The following is a 25,611-nucleotide window of genomic DNA, read 5'->3' as shown; positions in this document are numbered from 1 at the left end:
TTTTGAGTGGACTATATAGTGTAGAAATCAATTTTAAAATTTGGAGAGGAAATTAAAATGGCGGGTAGTAAATATAGTGCATTACATAGTAAACAGTGAATGATTTTGCACACAGGAAAAGTCTGCATCATCGTAGACTTTGAGTGAGCATCAAGAGCTTTAATAGCTTGTGAGAGAGCCATCAAACACTTGCCATAACACAGTGGGAAAGCCCTGAGCACTTGCAGACTTCAGTAACATACATCAAACGTCCGTGAGGATGCGGGACTGAACTCTGATGAGTCATGTTTAGCATAAACCTCTTACACATCATTTTTTCCAGGGCAGGAAGTGAATGGGGCAACATTTTTGCCATTTCTGGAGTGTTATATCCATGCAAGCAAGCAGGAAAGTGTGTGTGTTTGTGTCTGTTACCTCTACTTCCCTCCCAACCCCCCTTTTTTACCAGTAGCAAAATGTTGAAATGTGTCAATCTGAAACATGACACTTTCTCAATGAAAAGAAAGAAAGAAAAAAAAAACTGACCGTGTCAGTTCTATTAAGATACCCTCCTTTTCATGGTCACGCTCATAAGTCCTTTGCTTGCAATGCATGGACAATGTCTGCTGCTGTGAGACTTATGATAAGAATGCTGATCACAAGGATAACTCTAGCAGCCTTTGTGCTCTTCATCCAAACATCTCCATGCTCAGCATCAAATGGTACAGTATACCCTCAAGCTTTCTTATTGGACATATTTTGTATATGGGGCCTTTTTCTCTTGTGCCCTTTGTTGCAGGTTTGTGTGTCAACATGAATTGGTACTGATGTAAAGATACTGGAAGTGAGTTAGATTCTAAGCTTCACTACAGGATGGTAGTCAAAACTATTGCTTTTGTGAATAATGAATATATTTTGATATGTCATTGTTACAAGTCATATAAATAATTGCTTTAAAAGTGCAAATTTGGGCTTAACAAAGAACTAATACAACTGTAGCAACAGACTTATCTCAAGGATGTGTGCATCTCTAATCTGTCACAATTGAAGAGTGAGCAAAGTGAGGAGAGAGGAGGTGCAGTTTAATAGAACATAGATTAATACAAAATTCTTGCACTCCACAAAGTCTTACAGAAAAGTGTGTCAGATCATAAACTCTGACTGTGAAAAGAAGAAGAAAGAAAGGACTAAAAGACTTTTGCCCATAAAATAGACAAACCATAAAAGATTTGATGTTTCATGTTAACTTTTTAATACATATTGGAAATACACTTATGCATGCGATGGGCTATTCAAAATATAATGTGTGCAGCATAATTTTAACAGATTTCTTTTTGCATATGTCTGTGCAGATTCACCATTCTCACTCACTAACAAGGCCACTGGCTTTTGTTTGCTGAAAAAATCAAACCGCTGCCTTGACGTGCGCTGGACGACCGGTGATCGGCTTTTTGTTACTGCCACCAGAAAGTGCCTGGGAGTGCAGGGCAAAAGTGTGGGGAGTGGAGTAAGCCTCTACGATTGTGACGAAAAGAGTGATCTTCAAAAGTGGGAATGCAAGAATGAAACACTGCTTGCCCTCAAAGGCCACCAGCTCTACATTGAAGTCAAACCTGATGAATCAATTGTCCTCTCCAAAACAATAGGACCCAATAACCACCTCACGATTACAGGGACAGCCAGCGGTGCTTGCACGAGAACATACAGAGGTAAAGTATGAAAACCTTGATTTTGAAGAGCATTTGCCAGTCCTTTACCTCATGTGTAACAATTGGAAATCTACACAGGAGCAAATTATCTTTGCTGTGTTGAGAGGACTCTTCCTTTAAATTGGCTCACTCATTAGATGTTTTTTGGCTACTCCCATGCTGCTGATGGGCAGGTTGTTAATTGAGTACTTGTGATCAATCACCTAATCAAAAAACGCCTAATACTAAAATATCAGGTGAATTATGATTCTTTATTTTGATGCATCTGAATCCTCCTCTGCTGGCTCTGCATGCTGGTATAAATCAGTGGTGAAGGGAGGATTAAAAAAATGATTCAAGCTTGTCCTAAAAATTTTGCAAAAAAATATATCTTAATGTAGAATCTCAAAGAAGATTTTATTTCATCAATCTTTTTTCTTCTCTTTTAGAATTGTATACCATTGATGGAAATGCGTTCGGTAAGATCTGCATGTTTCCATTCATGTACAAAGACCGGTGGTTTGGAGACTGCACTACATACGACTCCTCCGTGAAGCGTCTTTGGTGTGCAGTTGAAACTAAATTTGAACATGAGCAGTGGGGATACTGCCCAACTTCTTGTGAGTCCTACATTTAAGATTTAAATCTCATTACATTGAGCAGCAAACATCTTTAAATGAAATACATTATCTTATACCTGTAAGCACTATAGGTATCTTCAGGCAGATTAATTTGGTTTGAGAATACACATTGGAAGTTATTGTTCTGATTTGAGATAATTTAAGCACTCAGTATAACAGCACAGTTGTAGGTTACAGCAATACATGTGACGTTTCAATGACTGAAGAATTTAGTTTTCCATATTTCTGTATCAATGTTCAGCCGCAGATTACTGGGAGAAAAACCATGTAACAGGAGCTAGTTACCAGCTGAACACACAGTCAGTTCTGACTTGGCCCCAAGCTGCAGCCAGCTGCAAACAGCAAGGTGCTTCCCTGGTCAGTATCACCGATCCCAGTGAGCAGGCTATTGTCTCAGGTAAGGTGCCACCCAGTGGATATTTGCTGGTACTGCAAAAGATACAAACTGATCTAACATAGCAGGGTTTGTTGACGCAGAAATGAATAAGAATGTCTTGTATTACATGGGTTAAAATGGCTCATGTAACACAATCTTTAAAAATGTTTAGAAGATTTGATAGATGATTTAATTTGTTCACAATGCAGTTTTCCATGTTTCATGAGTTTTCTAGAAATCACACAAGGTATATTGCTGCACTGATACAAAGGTGTCTCTTGATTTCTAGAAAATTCTGTTTTGCATTTGAAACAGCTAAAATAATCTCTGAATGATTTACTTTTTGTACCATTATTGTCAACTTGATATTTGATCAGGCTGTAATATCAGAATATCCAAGGGTATTAGGATTGAGATCAACCCACTGTTTCCTTCACTAGTGAGTCCAAGGATCATTGTGACTCTGTGAGCACAGAGGAGAGATTGTGCAATCTATTTCATTCAGGAGTGATATGAGGCTTCTGTACTTTGGAAGGCCTTGTCAGGTCTTTAGTTCCCTGCCAATTGTCCTCAATTTATACAGTAGCCAATCACTTTGTCACAAATTATTACTTACACTGATAAATGATTTGATAAATTCAGCCCCAGCAGATTTTGAAGCTTGAAAGCTTTCCCCTCTGTAGTTTCACAAAACCCATCATGGGCATTATTAATATTTAATGTAAATATTGTAAGATTTAAACTTCTCTTGTGATTTGCTTTCTTTGGTTAATTTCTCTGTGTTTGTTTTACTGTGATTTCAGTCTTTTTGTGGACTTGTTATTAAGCAATGAAAAAGAGGAACATTGTGAAAAAGAGGAACAATGTCTTTACTCCCTTTTGTCTCTCTCAAACACACAAACACAAATGAACACACAGCACTATTGGGATCAGGGAAACATAAACTTTGGATTGGGCTGGTCTTGAACCCTGAACATGGCTGGCGGTGGTCTGATGAGAAGCCCTTCCGTTACCTGAGATGGAATAGTGGTAAGTCTGCGCTCCAGTAAAAGACAACTCAGACAACTCTATTACAGTCCCCTCAAGCAATAACCTATAAACCAATGAGTTGTAAAGTTTACTAATAAATGACAAATGAAATACTCTGTAATAGTCAAACAATCTATTACGATGGCTTCTTGTATTTGAAAGGTGTCACTTTCAGTGATGAAGCCACAAAGAGTTATCACCCAACTTTGCAGTTCTCCTCAGCTCTACAGAGCTTTATTGCATCTTTCAGCTCATTGTTTTGGTTTTACGTCGCACAACTTTACCTTTTACACTCTCTCAGCTCTCATCAGCATTGCTGATAAACCCACTATATGCTACCGGTCCACCACCAACGGCAAACAGACACAGTTAGTGATCAGCTGATGAACATAGTGGAGCATCTAGCAGCTAAAGAGCCAGATATTTCCTGCAGAAGTTTGTGGAGGCCAAAAACAGAGCTCAAAGGAGAGTGAATATTGGACTTTTATTTGCCAGATGGCCAGCAACATGACTCTAAATGAATGCTAATGTTGCTTTATATCTGCTGGATGTCTAATTAGGCAACTGTTTGGTAACAATCCATATCAACCTAAAAGGTGATGATATGTAGATGTTGTGTTTACAGCTTGCTTCCACTGCTCCCAAGTGTCCAAAATTTGTTACTGCAGGTTTTATGGCAAACCCATGAACCCATACTTTTCTGTGACATTCTAACTTTCATCTCTTGATTATATCCTTAAAATGTTTATTTTAATCCATTTTTTATTTTACATTAAATGTCATGTCTTGTAAAATCTAATGATTTTCATATTTAAAAAAAGCTACCTGTCAAATTCTCCCCTTGAAGGTAGTATAAATGAAGTAATTTATTCTACACTACATGAATCTCCACTGTTATAACGGGGTCTTGAGTAAAATCATCATCTTCTTTCAGGAAATCCACTTCCTAATCCGGGACACAACTGTGCACTTCTTGACTCTGCTGGGCAGTACTCTTGGATAAGTTCATCCTGTGCCAAAAAACTGGGCTACATCTGCTACAAAGATGGGGCTCTACCACCTCCTCCACAAAGTACAGAATAATATTCTACTCCATTCTGTTCTCTGGCTACTGTATTGTTTCTTGCTGTGACGCATTCACTGTATGACATCAGTCATTCAGTCCTCTTTATCTTTGTTCTTTTCATCATTAGCTGAGCAAGGATTTTGTTCAAGCCCTTGGATTCCCTATAATGGCCACTGCTTCCACCTTCGTCGTGATCCTCTTTCATGGACTAATGCTCAGAGAGAGTGCCGCAAAGAAGGAGGGGACCTTGTGAGCATTCGCAACGTGGAGGATCAAAGCTTTGTCATCTCTCAACTTGGATATGGTAAGTGAAGGAGATAGATTTGAAGGCAGTCAAACCCTCTCAAACAGTTGAGACTGTGCTGGTTTGTTTTTTCTGTAGAATGATTTTAAAAAGTGATCTCTTTTTTTGTGTTTGATATGAGAGCCAAGAAATTCTGAATAGGGAGGGAGAACACATGCACACACACAGACTTAAAATAATCATTAACATTATACATTTTGTTCAACGCGACTGCAAGTCTAACAAAGAAAGCAAAATCAAACCTTTTTGATCTTTAATTAATGAGGTCACTTACTAATCCAGCGGAAAATCATATATCATGACAAGTTGTCACATTCTCTGCTTCACTTTGCTGTATGCCTCATCTCCAAATTTACTAAGCTGGCACCACAGAAACGAATTCGACTTTTTATAATTATATTCAAAGTGTCCCAAAAATGAACAATCTTAAAATCAGATATTTATTGATTTATATATTTGCTGACTACTTAGGGATCTGTAGAAATACAGTTTTCTTTAACAGAGTGAAGACAGTACAAAACAGTATATCCAAGGAAACAGATAAATAAGCTTGTCCACTAAACTAATCAAATTGTTCTCCATAATGGATTAAATAGAATTTAATTTTTACTGACAGATTTTTAAATCTCTATGGTTGTCCATGTTTACCAATGTTCAGATGGTACAAATAACTCAATTAATTCCAATGTTAAGAATGTGTTAAGACCATGAAATGTCATAACCACTGTTTTTTATTTTTCACTATACATGTCTGCAGCCTCCACTGATGAGCTTTGGATTGGGCTGAATGACAAGAAGACAGAGGGGTTCTTTGAGTGGAGCGACCACTCTACTGTCAGCTTCACCAGCTGGGAATTTGGGAAACCAACTGTCTCTACTGTTACAGACGACTGTGTTCTCATCAGGGGAGAGGTGAGGAGCGCCACATGTATATAATGGTGCACATATCCTTCTTACAGGCATACATGTAGTATATCTGGGGAAAGTGTCTGCTAACATCCTGATTGTATCTATTATCAGTTTTATAATTATTGTATGCAAGTGTTTTACAGTCATTTTTTCTCATAGCAGGGGAACTGGGCGGATCGTGGGTGTGATGAGAAACATGGCTTTATCTGTATGAAGCAGAGTGAGACTGAAAGCACTGGAGATGAAGTAGTTCTGGACCTAGGCTGCAAAGTTGTGAGTGAAGTTTACATGAAACACCTATGAAAAAAGTATCTGGCCTTTGTGAACACCTCACTAAACAGGGTGAATGATTAAAATCCAGAAATTAACTTTGAAAAGTAACTGGTTCAATATCACATTCAGTTGGAAGTCAACTCCTCAGTACTAATCAGTGCTTGGTTGCCTACAATCCAGGGTTGGAAAAGACATGGCTCCTACTGCTACTTTGTGGGGACAGAGACCAAAACGTTTGATGAAGCTAAAGATGACTGCAAGACCTCTGACTCGTACTTAGCTGATGTTTCAAATGGGTAAGAACATTTCATGTTTTTATTAGTCATGTGATGTGAATAATTCTATGAGTATACCAACCACACACAAGCACACATAATTTTATGAGACAAGAAATCTATAAACTTGTGTAAATATTTCCAGGGTGGATAATGCATTCCTTGTCAGCTTGGTGGGGTTGAGACCGGAGGAATATTTCTGGCTGGGGCTCTCAAACCAGAAAAACATTGATGAATTTGTGTGGACCAACACAGACTCAGTGAGATTTACTCACTGGAACACTGAAATGCCAGGTATGGAGAAATGTGGAATTCCATCTTTAAGATGTGGCATAAACAGCAGCCCCACAATTTACATTGGACTATTTTTTCCCCTCAACAACTCAAGGTCATCTACAGGGCTGCGTTGCCATGAAAACTGGGATTTTTGCCGGACTCTGGGATCTGCTGCCCTGCACCAAAAAGGAGAAATACATCTGCAAGCACCTGGCAGAGGGGGCAGTTGTAACCTCTGCACCAGCAACTCTTACTCCTCCTAAGTGTCCAGAAGGCTGGAATCGAGTGGGAACCAGAAACTTCTGCTCTAAGGTACAGCAAGAGGTCCACCTGACTAAACCACAATTAAAAGATGTTATCTATTAATACCACCAAACAAGAGCCACATGAGCTGCCCAGTGTCCTCCCGCAATAACCATGAATATTAAACATGATCAGTTATGCTACTGTAAGCAATTGAAATAATGCAAACACACCAACTGTGGACATTTTATGAAGTACTTAAATACCAGATAAATACCAGATAAAGGGATCAAATTCATCAATTTGATCCCTTTACACTTACACTAAATTTTAATGTAAATAGACTACGTTTTGATCCAAATCAGATCTTTATTAGGTAAAGAAAATGCTATATGGTACACAAAATGTGTTGGCAGGGATGTTAATTCTAGTATCAGCAAAATCTTTCTATGCTAGTGTAACACACCTGTCTCCACCTAATACACTGAAAGGATTGATAGTAGATCAATAGATCAGTTTTTCTCACACTGATATACAAATTTCGGGGGAAAAAAATATTCAAATTTATATCAAATCCTCTCATCTACCGGTCTATTTTAATCTCACTTACATTTTTTGTTTTGTGTTCAAGTTCTTTACAGGGCCTCGTGCAAATGAGAAGACCTGGTTTGAAGCCAGGGATTACTGTAGGGCCATCGGAGGAGACCTACTCAGCATCCATGGTCCCACTGAGCTACTTGTGGGACGGTATGAGCTGAATGAATATTTTAAGTCAAAGTAGCAGCACTAGACACAATGTAAAAAATGCATAACTCTTGCAACATTAAATATGGCACCTCTTAATATATTGTAATTAGATTCCATCTGATTGTAAAACACAAAAACTGTCACATAATGGCACTGGCACATAACATAAATAATGAGTGTATTACAGTTAAGTCTGTATTGTATTATCAGTACTTAGTTAATATGTAAAATGTAAAATGAAATAGATTTATTTTGGCTGGAAATGCTCTACATACTCTTTTACGCTATTGAGACATGTTGGTTTTGACAGTAGCACCTATTTTAACTGTCAGTGTCAATTAAGTCTGTTCAAAACAGATCCAATACACGGGCAGACACACAATTCACAACATGTTTGTATTTTCACAAACTGGCATCCATCCAGTAGTGAACATCACACTTGCGTAACTGGTTCCTCTACTGTTTTTGCTGCTGCTTTCATCACTTGAGTTACATATTGCCTCTAGAGGGAGACAACATGCAGCAAGTCAGACATTTTAGCTTTAAGAGAATACTATGAAATGAGGCAAAATGTCTTTGCAGCATAATTTATATGATTTTGTGTACTGCAGTCATGGAAAAGCCTGGATTGGACTTCATATCCCTGACTCAAGCTCTGGTTATGTATGGAGTGATGGATCCCCGGTTAGTTAACAGTGTTCTGCTTTTTACAACTAATTTGATAACATGAATAATTTAATCTAATTTTTTCCTCGTTACAAGAAAACCATTAGTTTTGTTGTTTTCTTTTTGTTCACAGGTAAACTTCCAACACTGGCAGGAGGGGGAGCCAAATAATTTTAATAATGCTGAATCTTGTGCTGAATTCCAAATTAGAAATGCCGATGACAGTGGGTCTTGGAACGATGCGCACTGTGAGAGTTACAATGACTGGCTGTGTCAGATTCGCGGAGGTAAAGTCAAGAAAATGTGGACTGAATGCTTTTCTTTTGTCTAACCTACTGAGTAATTAGTTTAAAGCTTCATCCAGGAAGAACTGACTCAAGCGTACATGCTCTCTCTTGCTCTATTTCATTGGTGGAGTGATTCCCCACTATGCTGCAAAGCTTCCCAGAAAGCACATCTCAATCACATTCAAATACACGTTTCCAAAAAAAAAAAAAAAACATTGCTGGCAGGGGTTAAGACTTGTTGCAACTTCAAAAAGTACAGGTTGCAAAAATGATTTCTGATATATATGGCCAGTTGCCAGTTCAGAAATTTGAATTAAACAAGATCGAGGAAACAATTAAACTGTATTTCTGTTTAGTTTAGATTTTTACAATGAAAGACCATTATAAACCTGCACACTGTAGGGGTAACAAATCCAAGTATCCATACAAGTGTAATGCAATCTGATATTTAACTTAAATAGTTAACGTGACAGAAAAAGTGCTGAAAAGAAAAAGCATGAACAGAAAACATTTAAGGTAAGAAATCATCATCAATTATGTAAACACAAGAACAACACAAGGGGATCTTCAACTCAGGACAATCAAATGAAATGAGCGAACTCCCACAATGGTTAATCATCCAAAAGGATTAAAGAGACCACAGCTGTTGCTACATGCATTTAAAAGCTCAGACACTGAAACAATAATCCAGTGGGAGTGTAGCTCCACATTACAGAAATATTAATCAGAATTAGAGTGTAAGAGCTGAATCCCTATTTATACACACAATAGTCTCTAGAAGTATCTCAGCATGATTGGTCAAATTGACAATCAAATCCTGCCAATGCTACTATCACCTTCACCCCTATGAGCTAAATAATCCTGAAGTAGAGGGGGTTTGCTGTGCTAACTTTCTTTCTACATGAAATCAACACTTATCTGTTTTCTTACAGGAGTGACTCCAAAACCACCTCCGAATAATACTGTGGTGGGTAAGTTGACATTGTACAACCAAACACACACCAAGGGTAATGAAAAGATAATGCAACATATTGGAAAACTAGTCACAGCTGGTTAGACAGAGTATAACTTCAGTCACATGACATATTTAACCCAATTTTATGGCTTTTGTTAGTTCAGAATTTCTCATAGTTACGATTACTGCACAAGACAGTTCATCAAACTTCATAAAAGTTCATTAACAGCTTTTTAAAATGAATAACATGTCACCAATCTCATGACACACTGACTGATTTTCACAAACATTGATAGTGTGAGCACATACTGTAAAAAACTTTTTACATTTTGACTAGCACTTAACCAGAAGCTATAAAAAAAATTACTAACAGAACTAAAAAAGTTGATGTGTTCAATATAGAAATAAAGTCCAATATAAAATGTGTAAAACTCATAAAAATCAATATGTTAACAAATCTTTTGCAGGCTTTAACACCACTTCCGATGGTTGGATTGAGTGGAAGGGGAATCAGTATTACATTAACAGAATCTCAATGGCCATGGAAGATGCTCGTCACTTCTGTAAGCAGAGACACGGGGACTTGATGACTATCGACAGTGAAGCTGAAAATATCTTCATATGGAAACAGGTAGGTATTTTTAGTTAGCTTAACAGTTAGCACATTCAAATGTGGAACATATTGAAAGATAGTTTACTGACTAGAAAAGTAGGTCTTAAACCTTCGGTGTATTTTTTGTGTTTGCATGTGTACACAGATCTCCAGAAACTATGGGACCTACTACATAGGTTTGTCAGTGGATCTTGATGGGTCATTTTGGTGAGTATGAATGAATGACACACAGTAGCTATAGTGTAGTGAATCGTTGGTTCTAGGGAGGGCAGAGGAAACTCTTGGCTGGCTGATTATCATGTTTAAGCATTAATGGTACTTAGAGTGGATAGCCTCATAATCTGAACATGATCATTTGTTTGCTTGCTTGGGTATGAACTTTTGTAATGCATCAAAAGTTTCTTTTACTTTATCCCAGTAAGGTAGATACTAGCTATTAATGCAACAGACTTCTAAGTTCATTTAAAACAAGGATATTTATTGTTGCTAGTTGACTTCAGCCTTAGTCCTTCATCACTGACTCATCCATTGTTCTAACTTCATAAGAAGTTTGTTGTGAGATTTTTTTGACTTGTCTGGATACACTTATTGTCACCCCTAAATTTTATTTGTCTTCTAGTTGGTATTTATCATGCAAAAAAATGTCTACTGTCAATGTTATGTAAATACCTGTTATGTAAATACATCAAATATTTATATAATTACATATTATAATTCAACCGAATTGCGTGTTTCAAGGTGGATGGATGGTTCTCCAGTGGCGTTTCGAAGATGGGATGAAAATCAGCCTAATTCTAATACTTTTGATGAGAACTGTGTTGCTATGACTTACTATATGGGTGAGTAACCTAATTCTAGGCACTTGCAAATTAAAGTATTAACACTAGATACGATGTTCTGGATAAGATTAATATGCTGTTCTAAATAAAAAACGTAAAATGCTGTTGGTAAAAAGTTTCTCATGGTATCTCTGCTGTGCACAGGCTTCTGGCGTACTTGTAATTGTGGCCAAGAGTACCAGAGTATTTGTAAACGTGGAAGCTCACCACCCGTCAACACCACTGTAGCCCCCACAAAACCTCCTAAAGGTGGCTGCCAGCCCCCATGGACAAAATTTGACTCGAAGGTAAGAAAACACTGTTAACCTTCAAACCTGAAAGAGCTTTAGTTTACATCTTTAGTGCAAAGCCTTACAGTATACCACTTTTTAAATGTCTGATCTCATTTAGTCATTCTTTGTCATGTGGACCTAGTCTGACCATAGGGATGACCCCCGAAACCCAGTTCTGAATTGGAACTGGTTCTAAAATGTTCAGAACCCGGGGTATTTTTGAGGTTGGCTCTTTGATCTGTACTTTTATATGTTTTGGTGTAACTCATGGTGGGGCTCAGCAGAGCAGAGAGGCCACGGTGGAGACAGCGTACCAGTTGAACTGAAGATAACGTTATATGCAAGTCACCAACATCTAGGCTTGTTACTGTAACTGCAATAAAACAGGTTTAAAGGTAAAAGGCCAATAAGAGTAATTTAGAAAAAACACCTTTTCAACAAGCATAAACATGTGGAAAAGCGATAATTTCACCTGCTTTGGCTGCAGTCTCCTATCCATCGCTGGCATGTTTTACACAACCGCAGCACGCTGGTTAGGCTAAAAGTTCATTGTTATAAAACAAGCTAAAACGAAAGCTGTCTTTATGTTGCCTAACTGTATAGCTTGGTTAATGTATATTAAAATGTGGAAAATTCTTGTAAACTCAGCCAATGTCTGAGATGGCAGCCCCCCCGTTACCTCATGCCCATGTTTTCACCCCTGGGCTGACCAATAACATTGTTGTTGCCAAGCTTCTCCCAGTTATATGTACGTAATATGATATGTTTAGGCCAATGAAATCGATGTATTCAACACGTTTCCTGTAGCTAACATGTCAGACATTGTTTCACCAAACTGCAGACAGAAAACAGGATGTGAAAGCAGACAAAGTCAAACTTACAGCATCTGCACTCACAGACCCTGAATGTTGCAGAGAAGAGTAAATATTGTACAATATAACAAGGTATTTGTTACACAAATTGATTATGAGCTAAGTAAATCCATTAATACCCCCTTTGTTTGCAAAGCAAACACACAAATCATCCTTCACCTTCGCTGAGGGGTGGACAAGCCAAATAAGGCAAAGCAAAAGTCTTTGTTAGTCTCCACATACTTTGCGCATAGTAGAGGGCCACCACCATGGAGAGGTTATTAGCGCTTACGATGCATGGTGGTGGGGATTTCATCACCTAGAAATGGGAAGAGAAAGCAGTAACTGTTGGCACAGTTTGTTCAAACACCACAAAAAGTAATTTGGCAGAGGTGACGCCAGCAAGAGTGTCAGGCAGATCTGAGCACGCCTGCTTCCCTCTCACTTAGGTACGAAGGTACATACCAGGTGCTATTAGCAACACAAATAGCAGTCAAGGTCCAAGGCTCACACCAGCGGACTGAAGGCATGCCCAGATCCACCAGATGCTCTTGCTGGAGTCACCTCTGCCAAACTACTTTTGTGGTGTTCCAACAAAGGGCGCAAACAGTTACTGCTTTCTCTTCCCATTTCTAGGTGATGAAACCAATACCACTATGTAGAGGCTACTAGCACTTACAATGCATGGTGGTAAGGATTTCATTACCTAGAAATGGGAAGAGAAAGCAGTAACTGTGGGCGCTTTTCGTTGGAACACCACAAAAAGTCATTTGGCAGAGATGACGCCAGTGAGAGCGTTTGACAGATCTGTCTTCAGTCTGCTGGTGTGAATCCATTCTGCTCTGCTTTGGACCTTGACTTCTGTTTGTGTTGTTAATAGCACCTGGTATAGACCTTTGTACCTAGGTGAGAGGGAAGCAGACGGGAGAGATTGGATTAGTACAAAATCACCCGGATGAAATGAGTGAGTTGGCTCACTCCCAGGTTTAGGGGGTCACTCATGGACCAGGAAATGAAGAGATCGGACAATAGAAAAAGCCATGAAGTGGAGTCAATACAGCACTAGCAGTTCAAGTCTTATCAGCGACGTGTATATGGGAACGAGAGGCCATAATCTGGCAACCCTAATGCCATTTCATCCTGAGGTTGCTAAAAGCATCCATCATTTCCTCAGTCCATGCTATCTGCTCTAGCTGTTTTGGTGTCATGCAGGGTTACAACGGAGTGTCTAAGGCAGAGTAGTCCTTAAACCAACTGTCTGCAATAATTTCCCATTCCCAGGAATGATATCATCTGTGAGCTTTCTGTCACACAGTGTGTCCCGAATAGTCCACCTTAGAAGCCACAAGCAGATCACCAGCATACTGAACCAAACTACTGCCTCCAGGCAAAAGCAAATCATCAGTCAGCCCTTACCGCCACAGCGTATACTGTAGGGGACTAAATGAATCACCATTATTCATGTGACTATGTACTGTTTTCCTTCATTTGGGACAGCAAACAAATACTGGGAGCTGGGGTGCAAGGGAGCTCAAATGAACCACAGTGTAAAATTTAGAGTCGGTAAGGCTGGAAGCAACAATTGGTGTATCAGGAATCATACACGTAACTAGTACAACAATGTCATTAATTTTGTGCAAATCCTGAGTGAATCGATACACTCGAAGTTTGACATGTTTAGGCAACTGCTTAATGGGTGTACTACATGGGCTGTGAGTCTCCACAATCACCTTGTTCCAACAAGGAATACTTCTGATACCACCACTTTTCTTTTTTGACAATGGATACTGTTTAATTTGGTGGATAACTGCCCCTGGCTTCAGGGTGACCCTTTGGTAGGGGCATGTGTTAACAAAGCCACATGATTCTTATGTTTTGCCCCTAGTGAGGGGTCTACAGCAGAAAGTACTGAGGGAGGGAGCCATCTGTGATCACCACCAGACATAAGAAGTGTGCATTCTCTGGGTTGGGGCAGTTCCAAAACCCACTCATCTGTATCGTATGAGTACAAGTTACCAAATGCAGAAGCAGCAACAGAAACATAACTGCATTTCCGAAATTCAACAGAATCTTTCCACAATTCATCCAGGTTTAGTTCAGAGTCACATGACACTACAAAATGGTTGTGTATGGGGACATATAGTACACAACCAAGAGTAGACACATTGTTGTTTAGAGTCAAGTTATCACACACAGACAAGTATCAGTCTTCTCCTCCTCCGTCCTATTTTGAGCATCATACTGCTTAGCACATTTTTCAATGCAGCCAAACATTCACGCATATGAGTAATCCCAGGCTGGATCTCTGACCAGCTCTAGCAGATCAATACAGCCTTGCAACATTGTTATTGCCCAATTTTCAAAACTGCCTTCTTGAGGCCAGCACTCAGCTGACCAACTTGTGACATCCTGAAAGCCATATGTTCTCTCTACAATAGTTACAGAACTGTCGAAACCTGGATTTGTTAATCCTTTCATCCCTTTTTAAAAATTATTTTATTTTATAATTTTTCCACATTAATTTCTTAAGTTTCCTACTCAGTGTATTCTGTTCCTTAAACGGTACTTTCTTTTTACTTCTCTTACTTAGGGAAACCCCCATAGTGAAAGTTTCTGTCCTACCAGTTGCTGTTGTCCAACGAAATGTATCTTAGTCTCAGGGTCGAATCCACCACATTAGGCTCTATCCGTTTGCGTGATGCAGGAAACAGAGGCGGTAGAGTAGACTTGAAGCTTAACAGTTGTTTATTAAAGACAGGCCTGGAGAAAATCCTATCAACATCAGAGATACATCACAAAGTTCTACATATGTCTACACCCCTGGGCTGACCAATAACATTGTTTCTCCAAGCTTCTCCTGGTTATACGTATGTAGTATGATATGTTCAGGCCAATGAAATCGATGTATTCAACATGTTTCCTGTAGCAAAGGAGTCAGACATTGTTTCAGCAAACTGTTGCTGCAGACTTCTACAAAACAAGATGTGAAAGCAGACAATGTTAAATTTACTGTGTCTAATGATGAATGTTCCTACGCCTACACTGACCTGAATTTGTCCTTACAGACCCAAAATACTGCAGAGTAAATGATTGATGAAATCAAATCCATCAGTGGTTACTGGGTTACTTCAACACAGGAATTGGTCTACATAGGGCAGATTACCGCAATGTTGCATTACCCGATTATAATATAAACTTTTAAGTAGGTACACTTTGTGTCCAATATGGAGTTCATGAATCCTTGAAAATCTAACTTATCATAATATTACTTAAATAAAACTTCATATATGAAGTGAAAGTAAAAAAAAGAAAGAAAAGCACATGAGAATGTATCAAATGTAGAACAATATTTGACATGGGGAAGGCATGCAATTTTTAGATACTGTAATACTGTAAGATGTTAAATATGTAAAACAAAATTTCACAAGCACATGTGGTTTCCAGACATTTCATGTAAATATCATATTTCACATGCAAAAACATGAATTAAATTTGCAAATGCAAATTAAAATTAACACAAATGATTCCAAATAAGTGACTACTGTAACATGGTTTTAAAGAGAAAGCAATACAGATAAGGTTATCAAAAGTAATATAGTAACAATAATATTATTATTATTATGCACCATTCTCATTTGACGCATTCCATGCACAATGCAAGTACACTATAGAGCTCTTTCAAATATACATGACTGTGATTTTAGGGCTACAACGAAGATGAAGTTAATAAATACAGAGTTTCGTAGAGACATAGGCACACAGATGTATTTAAGATTAGATCGGATGGCATGAAGTCTTAATGAAAGAAGGCTAAAGAGTTGTAGAGTGAAAAATCACTGTTTCATTTCTTATCTATAGTGCTACAATATCATCAGTGACAAGGGGACCACCTGGGAAGAAGCAAGGAAACAGTGCAAAATGATGGGAGGGAATTTAGCCTCTATTACCACAAGGCATGTGCAAGGTTTGTTCTGTTGTTTTTCCATATATTTTTATGATGATCATAAACATACATCATCATCATGTGTACAATTTAAAGAGTGTGAAAGAAAATCTCAGGAAAAAAATATAAATGGACCTTGAGGTAAATTTTTGTCAAGCTAAGATTTTGTCAATTTAGTCTAAATTTAACTTAATCATGATCCTGCAAAATGAACAGTGTACTGGATGCATGTACTGTAAATCTGAAAATGTACTGGAAATATTGCCAAAATTGGGGGGAAAAAAGAGATGAAATTAATTGATTTCCACCTCTTTCAGCATTTTTGATCACCAAAATGGCTGAAGCAGCAACCAAAGACCTGTGGATTGGTTTGAATAGTTTAAAACAAGATGGATTTTACTGGACTGATGGAAAACCAAGGCGATACACCAACTGGGGCTATTCTGTGAGTACACACAATATACTGAAGCAAATTAATGGAAAAATTTAAGAGCAACTTAAAACCAGCCTCATGTTAGGTCAGCTGGTGTTATGTACTTTTTCAGACCTCCAGTAGTGTTAACTTTTCATCTTGCTGCAGTGATGTAGAGGTGTACGCAAAGGTGTGTCAGTGCACTGTGACATCACTGTTGGTTGTGGTTAAAGGTGCAACAGGCTTGAAATTTTAAACCAGTGTAATACTGCTTTTTAGCTTGGTACTGAGTTACTATTTAAGTGAAATGGAATACAAATAAAAATGGTTTTGATATAACTTATGTTAACATCTTGATATTCAAAAATCTGATTCTGCCCTTTAGAAACAACGACGTCGTCCAGGGACCTTTTACCAAAGATGGAATGAGGTAACAATTTCAAGATTGACTTTAAAGTAAAATGTCACTGCCTTTTAATTTTTTTCATGACATAACTATCATCATCAAGAGTTAGTTGTCTGATCAATCAATCAAACGATCAAAACTTCTGCAAATATTAAACCAGCAGCATTAGTTTTAAATGGTTATGCCACCCTGAAAAAACTCCTCCCTGTACCTCACCAGGAAGACTGTGTTCTGATGACCAGTAATCCTACCCTTGGTATCGGGAAATGGATGATTAAGTCCTGCAACGACACCAATGGATTTGTTTGTCTTAAGAAACTTGGTAAGTTCCTCATTTTCTCTTTTAGAAATTGTCAAAGGCTTAAAACTGGGTGATGCAATATTCTGTTTAGGGGAAGAATGTCTTACATTAACACCCTAAACTGCAATTGGTGTACACCGCCTGGTCTAAACAAATGATATTAAAGCAATAGTGGGACATTTTGGGAAATGTCTTGCTTTCTTGCCAAGAACACCACGCTTATATCTGTCCTGTAAATATAAGGCTACAGCCTAAAGCAGGTTAGCTTATTTTAGCACAAAGACTGGAAACAAGGGCAAACAGCTAGCCTTTCTCTGTCCACAAGTAATTATCTTCTCTCTTCTCTCTATATGTTGTTTGTCTAATCCAAACAAAAACTAGAGTATAAAAACAACAAGTTGCTGATTTACGGGGGGATATGACAATAATAATGATGTCAGTAATAATGCATAATCTAAATCACCTCTCATTTGATTTTCCTCTTGCTCTCAACAGACTCAAGTACCCAGTCTCAAACAGAGCCAACAGTTTCTGACCTCTACGTAAATTTGGGAAATGACAGCATCAAGGCTGTGACTCAAAATCTCACCTGGGATGATGCCAAGAAGAAGTGTGAAGGCGAAAAAGCCAGCTTGGCAAGCTTGCGGAATGACTGGACACAGGCTTATGTCGAGTTACTGGCTATGACTCTCAAAGCTCCTCTCTGGATTGGACTTAACAAACAGCAGGTACAGGGTTACAAACCTCATCATAAAATTACTGTGGCACAAAAATTATGGGATAGTTCCAGGGAAGATAACTAAAATAGTATCTTTTAAAATTGGTAGCTTTTAATTAACTTTCCCATACTGGATACAGAAAAACCCTCACAAGTTAGTTTGGTTTAGTTTGATTTAGTTTACTATCCTTTCACAAACTACAAAACAACAACCAGGACATTACAGTTAAAGGCATACATAAAACAGTGCTCCATACTACCAGGCAGTATGTCCCACTACAATATCACCAACAATCAAAAATCAGATACAATAATAAATCTTTTAAACCACAAGAGTCAACCTGTGTGTGAACAGCATTCACAGCAGGCAGTGGTGAGAAACAGGAGGAGGCTTCTGATATTTTCATTAAGTTTTATCACACATTTGGCAATTTAGTACATGTTGTTTGTACAGTACATATTACACTACAATATTTGTTGCCACCGCATCATAGATTTTATACATATTTCAAAACTTTTTACGACATTTTATCTCCAGACTCTAAATAATCTATGCCTTAATCTTGGTAGCATTTGAACTAATACTTTAGAAGTTTTGGGTGATAACTGATTATGAAGATTTTAAAAAAAAATAGAGTGAAGAAGTTCAAAATTAAGCATTAGTTGTAGTTAAGCAAAGTTTCTTCACATATTGCAAAATGTGTTTCAAAAAGAATGAAGTCTCTACGACCTGGTGATTTCTGACAATTTTTGAAGATTTGAGGGCTGGACTGCTAAAATTTTGAAAACACTCTTACAAACCCAAACACTATGATTTTGAGGTTATGGGGAGATTATGAGGTTTCGGGGCCCCTTAGTGGCTGAATAGCCCAGGAATGCACAGCGAAGCTCAGAACTAGCATCCAAACATGTGCACCAAATTTTGTTACAATAGTTCAAGCCACTTTTGATTTATGAGCGTTTCTGTAAAGTTGACCTTAAAGACACAGGTGTAAAAATGTTTAATTTCAAAACAGAATAGAGTATCAAAACAAGAATGAATACTTTTTTTGTGGCTTGATCCAAACTTTTCATGTGTGAAATTTGGTAAAGATTAGATCAAATTTGAAAACTGAAACTTTTGGACAGTTTTGAACATAATTCAAAATGGCGGAAAAATGTCACAACCCGAGAGGATGGGTTCCTACTTCCAAATGATGTGAAATCGTCCACAGAATCGAGGGGAAAAGCAATTTAGTTCGAGGTCGTGTGGTTCGGAAGTGCGCAAAAACATGAAAACGTCAATTGTAGTGCCACCATCAGGTCAGATGATGTGATTTTTGTTGTCTGCATAATGGGTAACTTTTTGAATGTGTAAGTGTTACAGTTTCTGAAATGCAGACACTTTTAGCAGAGAACAATAATAATATTTCTCACAATTCCATGAGGGTTCCAGCACCTTTGGTGCTTGGACCCCTAAAAATGACCCCAAAACAGAATGGAGTATCAAAACAAAAATAAGTTTTGCGCAGCTCGATCCAAATTTTGATGTGTGAAATTTGGTACAGATTACATCACATTTGAAAGCTGTGAACATTTTTTAAAGTTTTGGACATAATTTGAAATGGTGGAAAATCATGTGATCAGAGAGGGTGGGTTCCTATTCCAAAATGATGCAAAATCATCAACAGAGTCAAAGGGGGAAAAATGTTGGGCGCTGTAGGTCTTACGGTAGGTTATTAAGAATAATAATAATAATTCTTAAAATTAAAAGAGGGCTCCAGCTTGGACCCCTAAAAATGCAAGTGACAACTCTCATATCACAGTGATTTGTTTAACAAAGCTATACAAGAAGGTATAGTTGACCAGGGATGTCGCATAAAAGTGTACATTTGTTTAATCTGTTTAGCATAGTAACACCTTTTAAAAAGCCATTTACAATGTTTAACTTTGGTAACATGCTGAAATGATGGCTAAAAATGCATATTTTTAATATGACTGCATTTGACCCATCCTTGCTTTCAGACCAATGGTTATTATAGATACATTGATGGATGGCACTTGAACTTTGCAACCTGGGCAGAGGGTGAACCAAGCAGGGACCGACCTTGTGTGTACATGGATGTGGATGGAAAATGGAGGACCGCATTTTGCAATCAGACCTTGAATAGTGTTTGCATGCAGTCTGCAGGTACGATCATTAACAGGCTGAAGTAAATTAATACAGTTCATCAGTCAATGCAAAGTGTCAACCTCTGTAAGTGATTATACTGTAAATGCAGGATTATCCTGTCCTCTCTACCTCTTTGGCATACACTGTGTGAGATGTTAGCTTGTCATGAATTTGCCCTGATCCATGTTCATGTTGCTTTATATGACTGAAATGACCAATGTCAAGCAGTCAGTGCTCATTAATATCTTAAACAGAGTGAGGTTGAAAATAAGAACTCACTGGAGAGAAGATAGGGTGTTCAGCAACCCGTCAGGAGAAAAACTGGCAATGTCAGGAAGATTTAAAACAATAATATCACAACTTACTTAGATGTAGACAATACAGTAGATCTAAACTCAAAGCTGGCACATAGTTACTTTTTTGCTGAGTACTGTTCAGCAGCATTGTGCTTAATGCTGACACTGATGGCTGGAAGCCATATTGCAACAGTCTAACAGTCACTGTCCTCTATCTCCTCCTCTTTGTGACCAAGCAGTTTTCCAATAAGCCAGTGGAATTTTTAAATGGTTTATTTAGTGTAAGAAATAGAAGATTTATCTCAACCCATAGAGGAACACCTATTCCTTCAGACAGTATGTTATGATCCTACATCAGTACTGTTTGCAATATATAGAGGTTTTAAGTTCACTGCAGTCAAAATAAGGACATTAGTTGATCCCAAAGCCTCATCACTGTCTGTGTCTCACAGATGTGCCACCAACAGAGTCAACCAGCTTCCCAGGAGTTTGCCCCGAAGAGACGAGTGCGGAGTACCACAATAGTTACTCCTGGCTGCCATTCAAGGGTCACTGCTATATGTTTATCACAGAGGAAATTGAATGGGCAGATGCAGCTACTAGCTGTGTAAGGCATGGTAAGACACACATCTAGAGTAAACTGGTCTTTCCAATGTTAAAAATATTGTATATGGTTGGGTTGATATCAGTAAATGTGAACCAACAACACATAGTAGTATGTGTCTAGTAATCATTACAACCTATGACTATTTTTTTGTGAAGGTGGACTGCTGGCCAGCATTGAAGATCCTGCTGAGCAAGCATTCATTAAAAGCAATGTGGAAGTATTTCATGACGGCCACAGCGCTTTCTGGATGGGCCTGTATAAAACTCACAAAGGTATGATCACACTATTTGTTCCAGCATTACATGATAATTTTCAAGAAAAACTGCACTTAATGACTAATTGAAAGTCTCTCTCCAGCAAAGTGTTTTGCTTCTTGTTCCTACAGTTGAATGTTTAAGCTTCTCTGTGCAGAATGATGTATGTGCAGAGTTTGACACTAGAAAGCTATTTTCTCTTTCATCTGCTGAAAGTGGAAACTTTTCTGAGCTCATTGAAAATCCAATTTTAAGGGGCGGGCCTATTAATATGATCTGTGACATCACAAATAGTTTGGAAGTCAATTCTGGTCCAATATTCAATTTACACAAGTGTGATGTGGAAACTTGAAGCCTGTAGTGTGCATACACTGAGAATGGACTTCACAAAGAAGTAGGAGACATCTTGTGTCCAGCAGGAAAACTTTTAAGATGAAATATATTTGCATATTTATAGATTCTGGAATTTTTAATGAGGGAGAAGGAACATGTAATTTTAAGGATTTTAACAAGATAATTTAACTTCTTGTGGAAAAGCTATATCAGACACAAATTATTATTCAAAGAAGAGTATTTTAAATACATCTTATAACATGTCTGGAGGGGATCTTTAGAGAAATTGGTGATACAATCAATTATTCTGCTAATGTGAAAGAGAAACAAACCGAAAAAAATTATTTGGTAGGGGGAAAAACTGAACTGAATTCTAGCTCAAATTCCCCATTTTAAATTTAGTTTACCAGATGTTGGTTGTTTTTATTTTTTTGTTCCTTTGTTTACTTTTCTTAAGCACCTTTACAGATTTCTGGCTAGCAGCAAAGCCATTAGCACAGTGTGTATGCAAACTAACCAATAGACCGACATGCGTAACCAGACAAAAATATTCTCTGTGGTTAACCGTTGACATCCCTAATTGAGTTTGTGTTTGGCCCCAGGAACATGGAAGTGGTTGGATAACACAGTCTTGGACTACACTAACTGGGGTCCAGAAGGGCCTGATAGTGACTATGGAGAGATTGGAACCGCAGATGGGACTTGGAGTTCAGGTCGCAGGTGGCATGACAGGGCATACATCTGTGAAACACCCAAAGGTAAGATCATCCATGTAGATTTTAATCTTTTTATAGGCACTTTTTATACATGAAGCTTGCTCAAAAATCATCTTTTGTCAGAGGGAGCCATACTATAGAGTTTGTTGAAAGTCAATTTTATATCATTATCAGCCCTTAAAACCTTGTGCACAATACAGAACAAATTCATTTGTGTCACTTGCAAATTACTACATGGCAATTTGTTTTGTATTGCAATAAATTATTTCCACAACAAGGTGATTCACTGTATCCATGTTTTCTATGCACATGTGCAAACCTTAACTGTCAAGTAACTTGAATCTCAAACTACTGGGTTTCTTCGGCAAAAATGTAGCTTTGTAGATTTTGAATTCTCTAAACAATAAAAGCCAGAATTGGGTAATAAATAGACTGCTACAGTGCATGTAAAAACATTTAAGAATTTGGTTAAGTCATAGTTACTCAAGTCATAATTTTCAATGTTTGGTTGCAAATCTTTTGCAGCCAATGTCCAGCTAAAGAACTCAACCCACAGATCAGCGAACACTTAGTGAACTTAGACTAGATGCTGGAGTTGAGGGAGAGCTGATAAAATTACACATTTATATTCTTTAAAAGGGTTTGTTATCTGTTGTCTTATCAGTTTTCCCCTCTTTCCCAACAGTGATACCAATAGATGCAGGATTAAAACCTGGTAAGCTACACTTCCTCATCTCCTGAAGCTGTGTAATATTTGAATGATTTAATTATAATATTTGTAGAAAGTATATATAAATAATTACAGTTATCAAAAACCATGTAGTAAAAAAATAAATTAAAAATAAACTTTAGTCTAAATTTGTTTTGACTGATCATCTACTTGCTGAATCTTTGCAGAACCTCACGGACCAGGCGGTCATCACAATCGTGCCCACACGAGTTTGGTTGTTGTGCTGATCATTATGATCACTTCTACGCTGATAGTCACTGCATTCTTCCTCTACAAGAAGTCTCCTCGTCCTTTACCCACCTTTGACAATCCACTCTACTTCGGCAGCGAACGATCCCAGCCTGATGTGGTTGACACCAATAAACTGATAGAGAAGGCAGAGGAAGAAAATCCTGAACCTATTATAACTCTGTGATTTATATAATAGCAGAATCTAGTGGGACATACACTATACTGTATCACATACTGATTTAGTACACTTATGCTTCTTTAGTGTTTGTTTTTTTACTATATACAATATATATTCAGTTATTTAACAATATATCATTAAGCATGAGTTTCAATGAAGTTGGCAATGTCTGACCTCATGGAACAACAATTTAGGCTCTACGATGTCTCAATGGGAATGATTTGTATTTGATTTTTTCTTTTATCTACAACTGAATGTATATAATTGTTACATGTTATGCTTATGCCCACTAGATGATATTCATTGCTTGAAATGCGTCAAAAACTCATTGCCTTTCATTATGAAATGAACATTAAACTTGGCACTTGACAATTTACTGAGTTATTCCTTATTAATAAAACAAGAGATCAATTTACTTCCCATCACTCTCTGTTTCTAGCTGTCCAAAAAAGAACCCACCATCCCTCAAATAAGATTTACTCTAAGTTAGTGATACTGCAGTGCCATTACGCCCATGCATATTTCTATCATCTTGTGTGCTGATAGCAATAAGTCAATACGCATATATGATTTCTTATCAATTATGTACAGCAAAAATGCCAAAAAAAATCATCTTTAAAAAAATGAACCGTAGCTGGAACTCATCTACTGTCAGTTGTGACATATTATTTTTTCTAAATTTTTAAAGTCCAGACCAACTGATGTCTGAAGGATGATACAGGCCTCAGCAAGATATCAAAATCTCTAAAAAAAAAAAAAAAGGTGGTTGACAAGGTAAAACTAAATAAGAATCCCCAATAAAAATCATCCAAACAAAAGATGAGTTGACCCAGCACATGTGCAAACAACTCATCTTTAACATTAATTATTAACACAGACTTCACAGACTGAACCGAGATGTCTGAATAAGTTTTATCGACCAAATTAGTGGTTTTTCATATCAGAGCTATGATGTTTAGTATCTTATTTATTGGTTAAAAGAAAGCAAAAGCCAAAGAAACAATCATGATGCAATAATTCAGTTGCAGAGAGATGGTTGCTGAAGTATTACCTTACAGTCAAGTCAATTTTTTATGCTTTACATAAAGCAGTTGATCAACATGATACAATCGTTTTAAAGCAAAGTTTAACAATACAGAACTACAACAATTAAAAGTTAACATCAAATCAAGCACACATACACACAGACACAATAACAAGAATGAATAGACCAGTTTTCCAGAATCTACTTGAGATATGAACCCTCTGACTTTGGATATATTCTTTAAGTGATAGAAGATTGTCCTAGAAGGGAACACTAGAAGTATGCTGTTGCTGATGGTTCAGCAGCAAAAAGTCTTTACAGCCTTACAGAGAATGGAAATTTATGTCAGGGATGGCTGAAATTCATTTTTGGAGACAATCTTCCCTCCTTTAACAGCAAGCAGCAACTGGTTCTGTGTGTTCGGCACATTTTACAGCTGAGTGTCTGCCTAATAAGATGCCACAGGATTTTCTACGTCTTCATCTTCAATCTTTGGATGAAGTTTTAAAACAAGTGCACTAATAAACATTGTTTCTTTCTGTTACACAGTTACCCTACACTACAGAGCTTTACTACTGTAAAGGAATAATATATCTGTGCTACGGCTTAGCTAGCTTTTACTTTGTTAGGAAACTGAGATACAATCTTACCGTTCTGAAACATCCTTTTCAAATCACAACTGTGCAACAGCAGGTTCTTCTCCTTCCCATTCCTGATCAGATCCAGTTGCAGCCATTACTCCATGTAGAGATGCGGCATAAAGGGATTTGTATTATTATTTAGGTAGTATTCCCGATTGGCCAAAATGGATTTAGAGAAATCTAAACAACCTTTGGTGAATAAAATGTGACAAATATGTTTAAAATAGACTCAGAATTTATGAAAACCAGTCAAAAAGGGCCATAAAACCAGATCTTTAATAAAGTTATAAGAGATATAGGTTAACACTACAATAAGGCAGGACATGTACATTATTTACTTGAGACAAGAACAGAATTTCTTAAGAGGAAATGTTGTACCT

General features: G+C 37.6%; 1 protein-coding gene across 2 annotated transcripts; it reads left to right on the top strand.

The window, feature by feature from the left end:
* Positions 1-541: 541 nt before the first annotated feature.
* On the top strand, positions 542-23,942 carry LOC122994145 (macrophage mannose receptor 1-like). Of its 2 annotated transcripts, none has more exons than XM_044368683.1 (31): positions 542-701; positions 1,332-1,688; positions 2,117-2,287; positions 2,550-2,705; positions 3,603-3,713; positions 4,648-4,785; positions 4,907-5,083; positions 5,841-5,995; positions 6,155-6,265; positions 6,446-6,561; positions 6,686-6,834; positions 6,929-7,128; positions 7,691-7,806; positions 8,418-8,490; positions 8,606-8,759; positions 9,692-9,730; positions 10,182-10,345; positions 10,473-10,534; positions 11,066-11,166; positions 11,311-11,453; positions 16,148-16,253; positions 16,550-16,677; positions 17,030-17,074; positions 17,270-17,372; positions 17,847-18,079; positions 20,074-20,239; positions 20,970-21,134; positions 21,280-21,396; positions 22,314-22,469; positions 23,113-23,142; positions 23,325-23,942. In XM_044368683.1, the coding sequence occupies exons 1-31, from the start codon at positions 599-601 to the stop codon at positions 23,570-23,572; spliced, it is 4,293 nt and encodes a 1,430-aa protein (XP_044224618.1). In that variant the 5' UTR covers positions 542-598; the 3' UTR covers positions 23,573-23,942. The 2 variants fall into 2 exon arrangements, with proteins under 2 accessions (XP_044224618.1, XP_044224617.1); XM_044368682.1 differs by having other exon boundaries at positions 6,152-6,265.
* The last annotated feature ends 1,669 nt before the right edge of the window (positions 23,943-25,611 follow it).

This window comes from Thunnus albacares, chromosome 12 (genome assembly GCF_914725855.1).
Source record: "Thunnus albacares chromosome 12, fThuAlb1.1, whole genome shotgun sequence".
Lineage (NCBI taxonomy): Eukaryota > Metazoa > Chordata > Actinopteri > Scombriformes > Scombridae > Thunnus > Thunnus albacares.
Note: the sequence above shows the minus strand (reverse complement) of the source record. Positions and strands in the feature narration are given on the sequence as shown.

Excerpts from the sequence above, each read along its gene's own strand:
- LOC122994145 (XM_044368682.1), top strand. The coding sequence starts at position 599 with ATGTCTGCTGCTGTGAGACTTATGATAAGAATGCTGATCACAAGGATA. Across the intron at positions 20,240-20,969 it reads TGTTTGCATGCAGTCTGCAG|ATGTGCCACCAACAGAGTCA; the intron begins GTACGATCATTA and ends TGTGTCTCACAG. Across the intron at positions 22,470-23,112 it reads CATCTGTGAAACACCCAAAG|TGATACCAATAGATGCAGGA; the intron begins GTAAGATCATCC and ends CTTTCCCAACAG.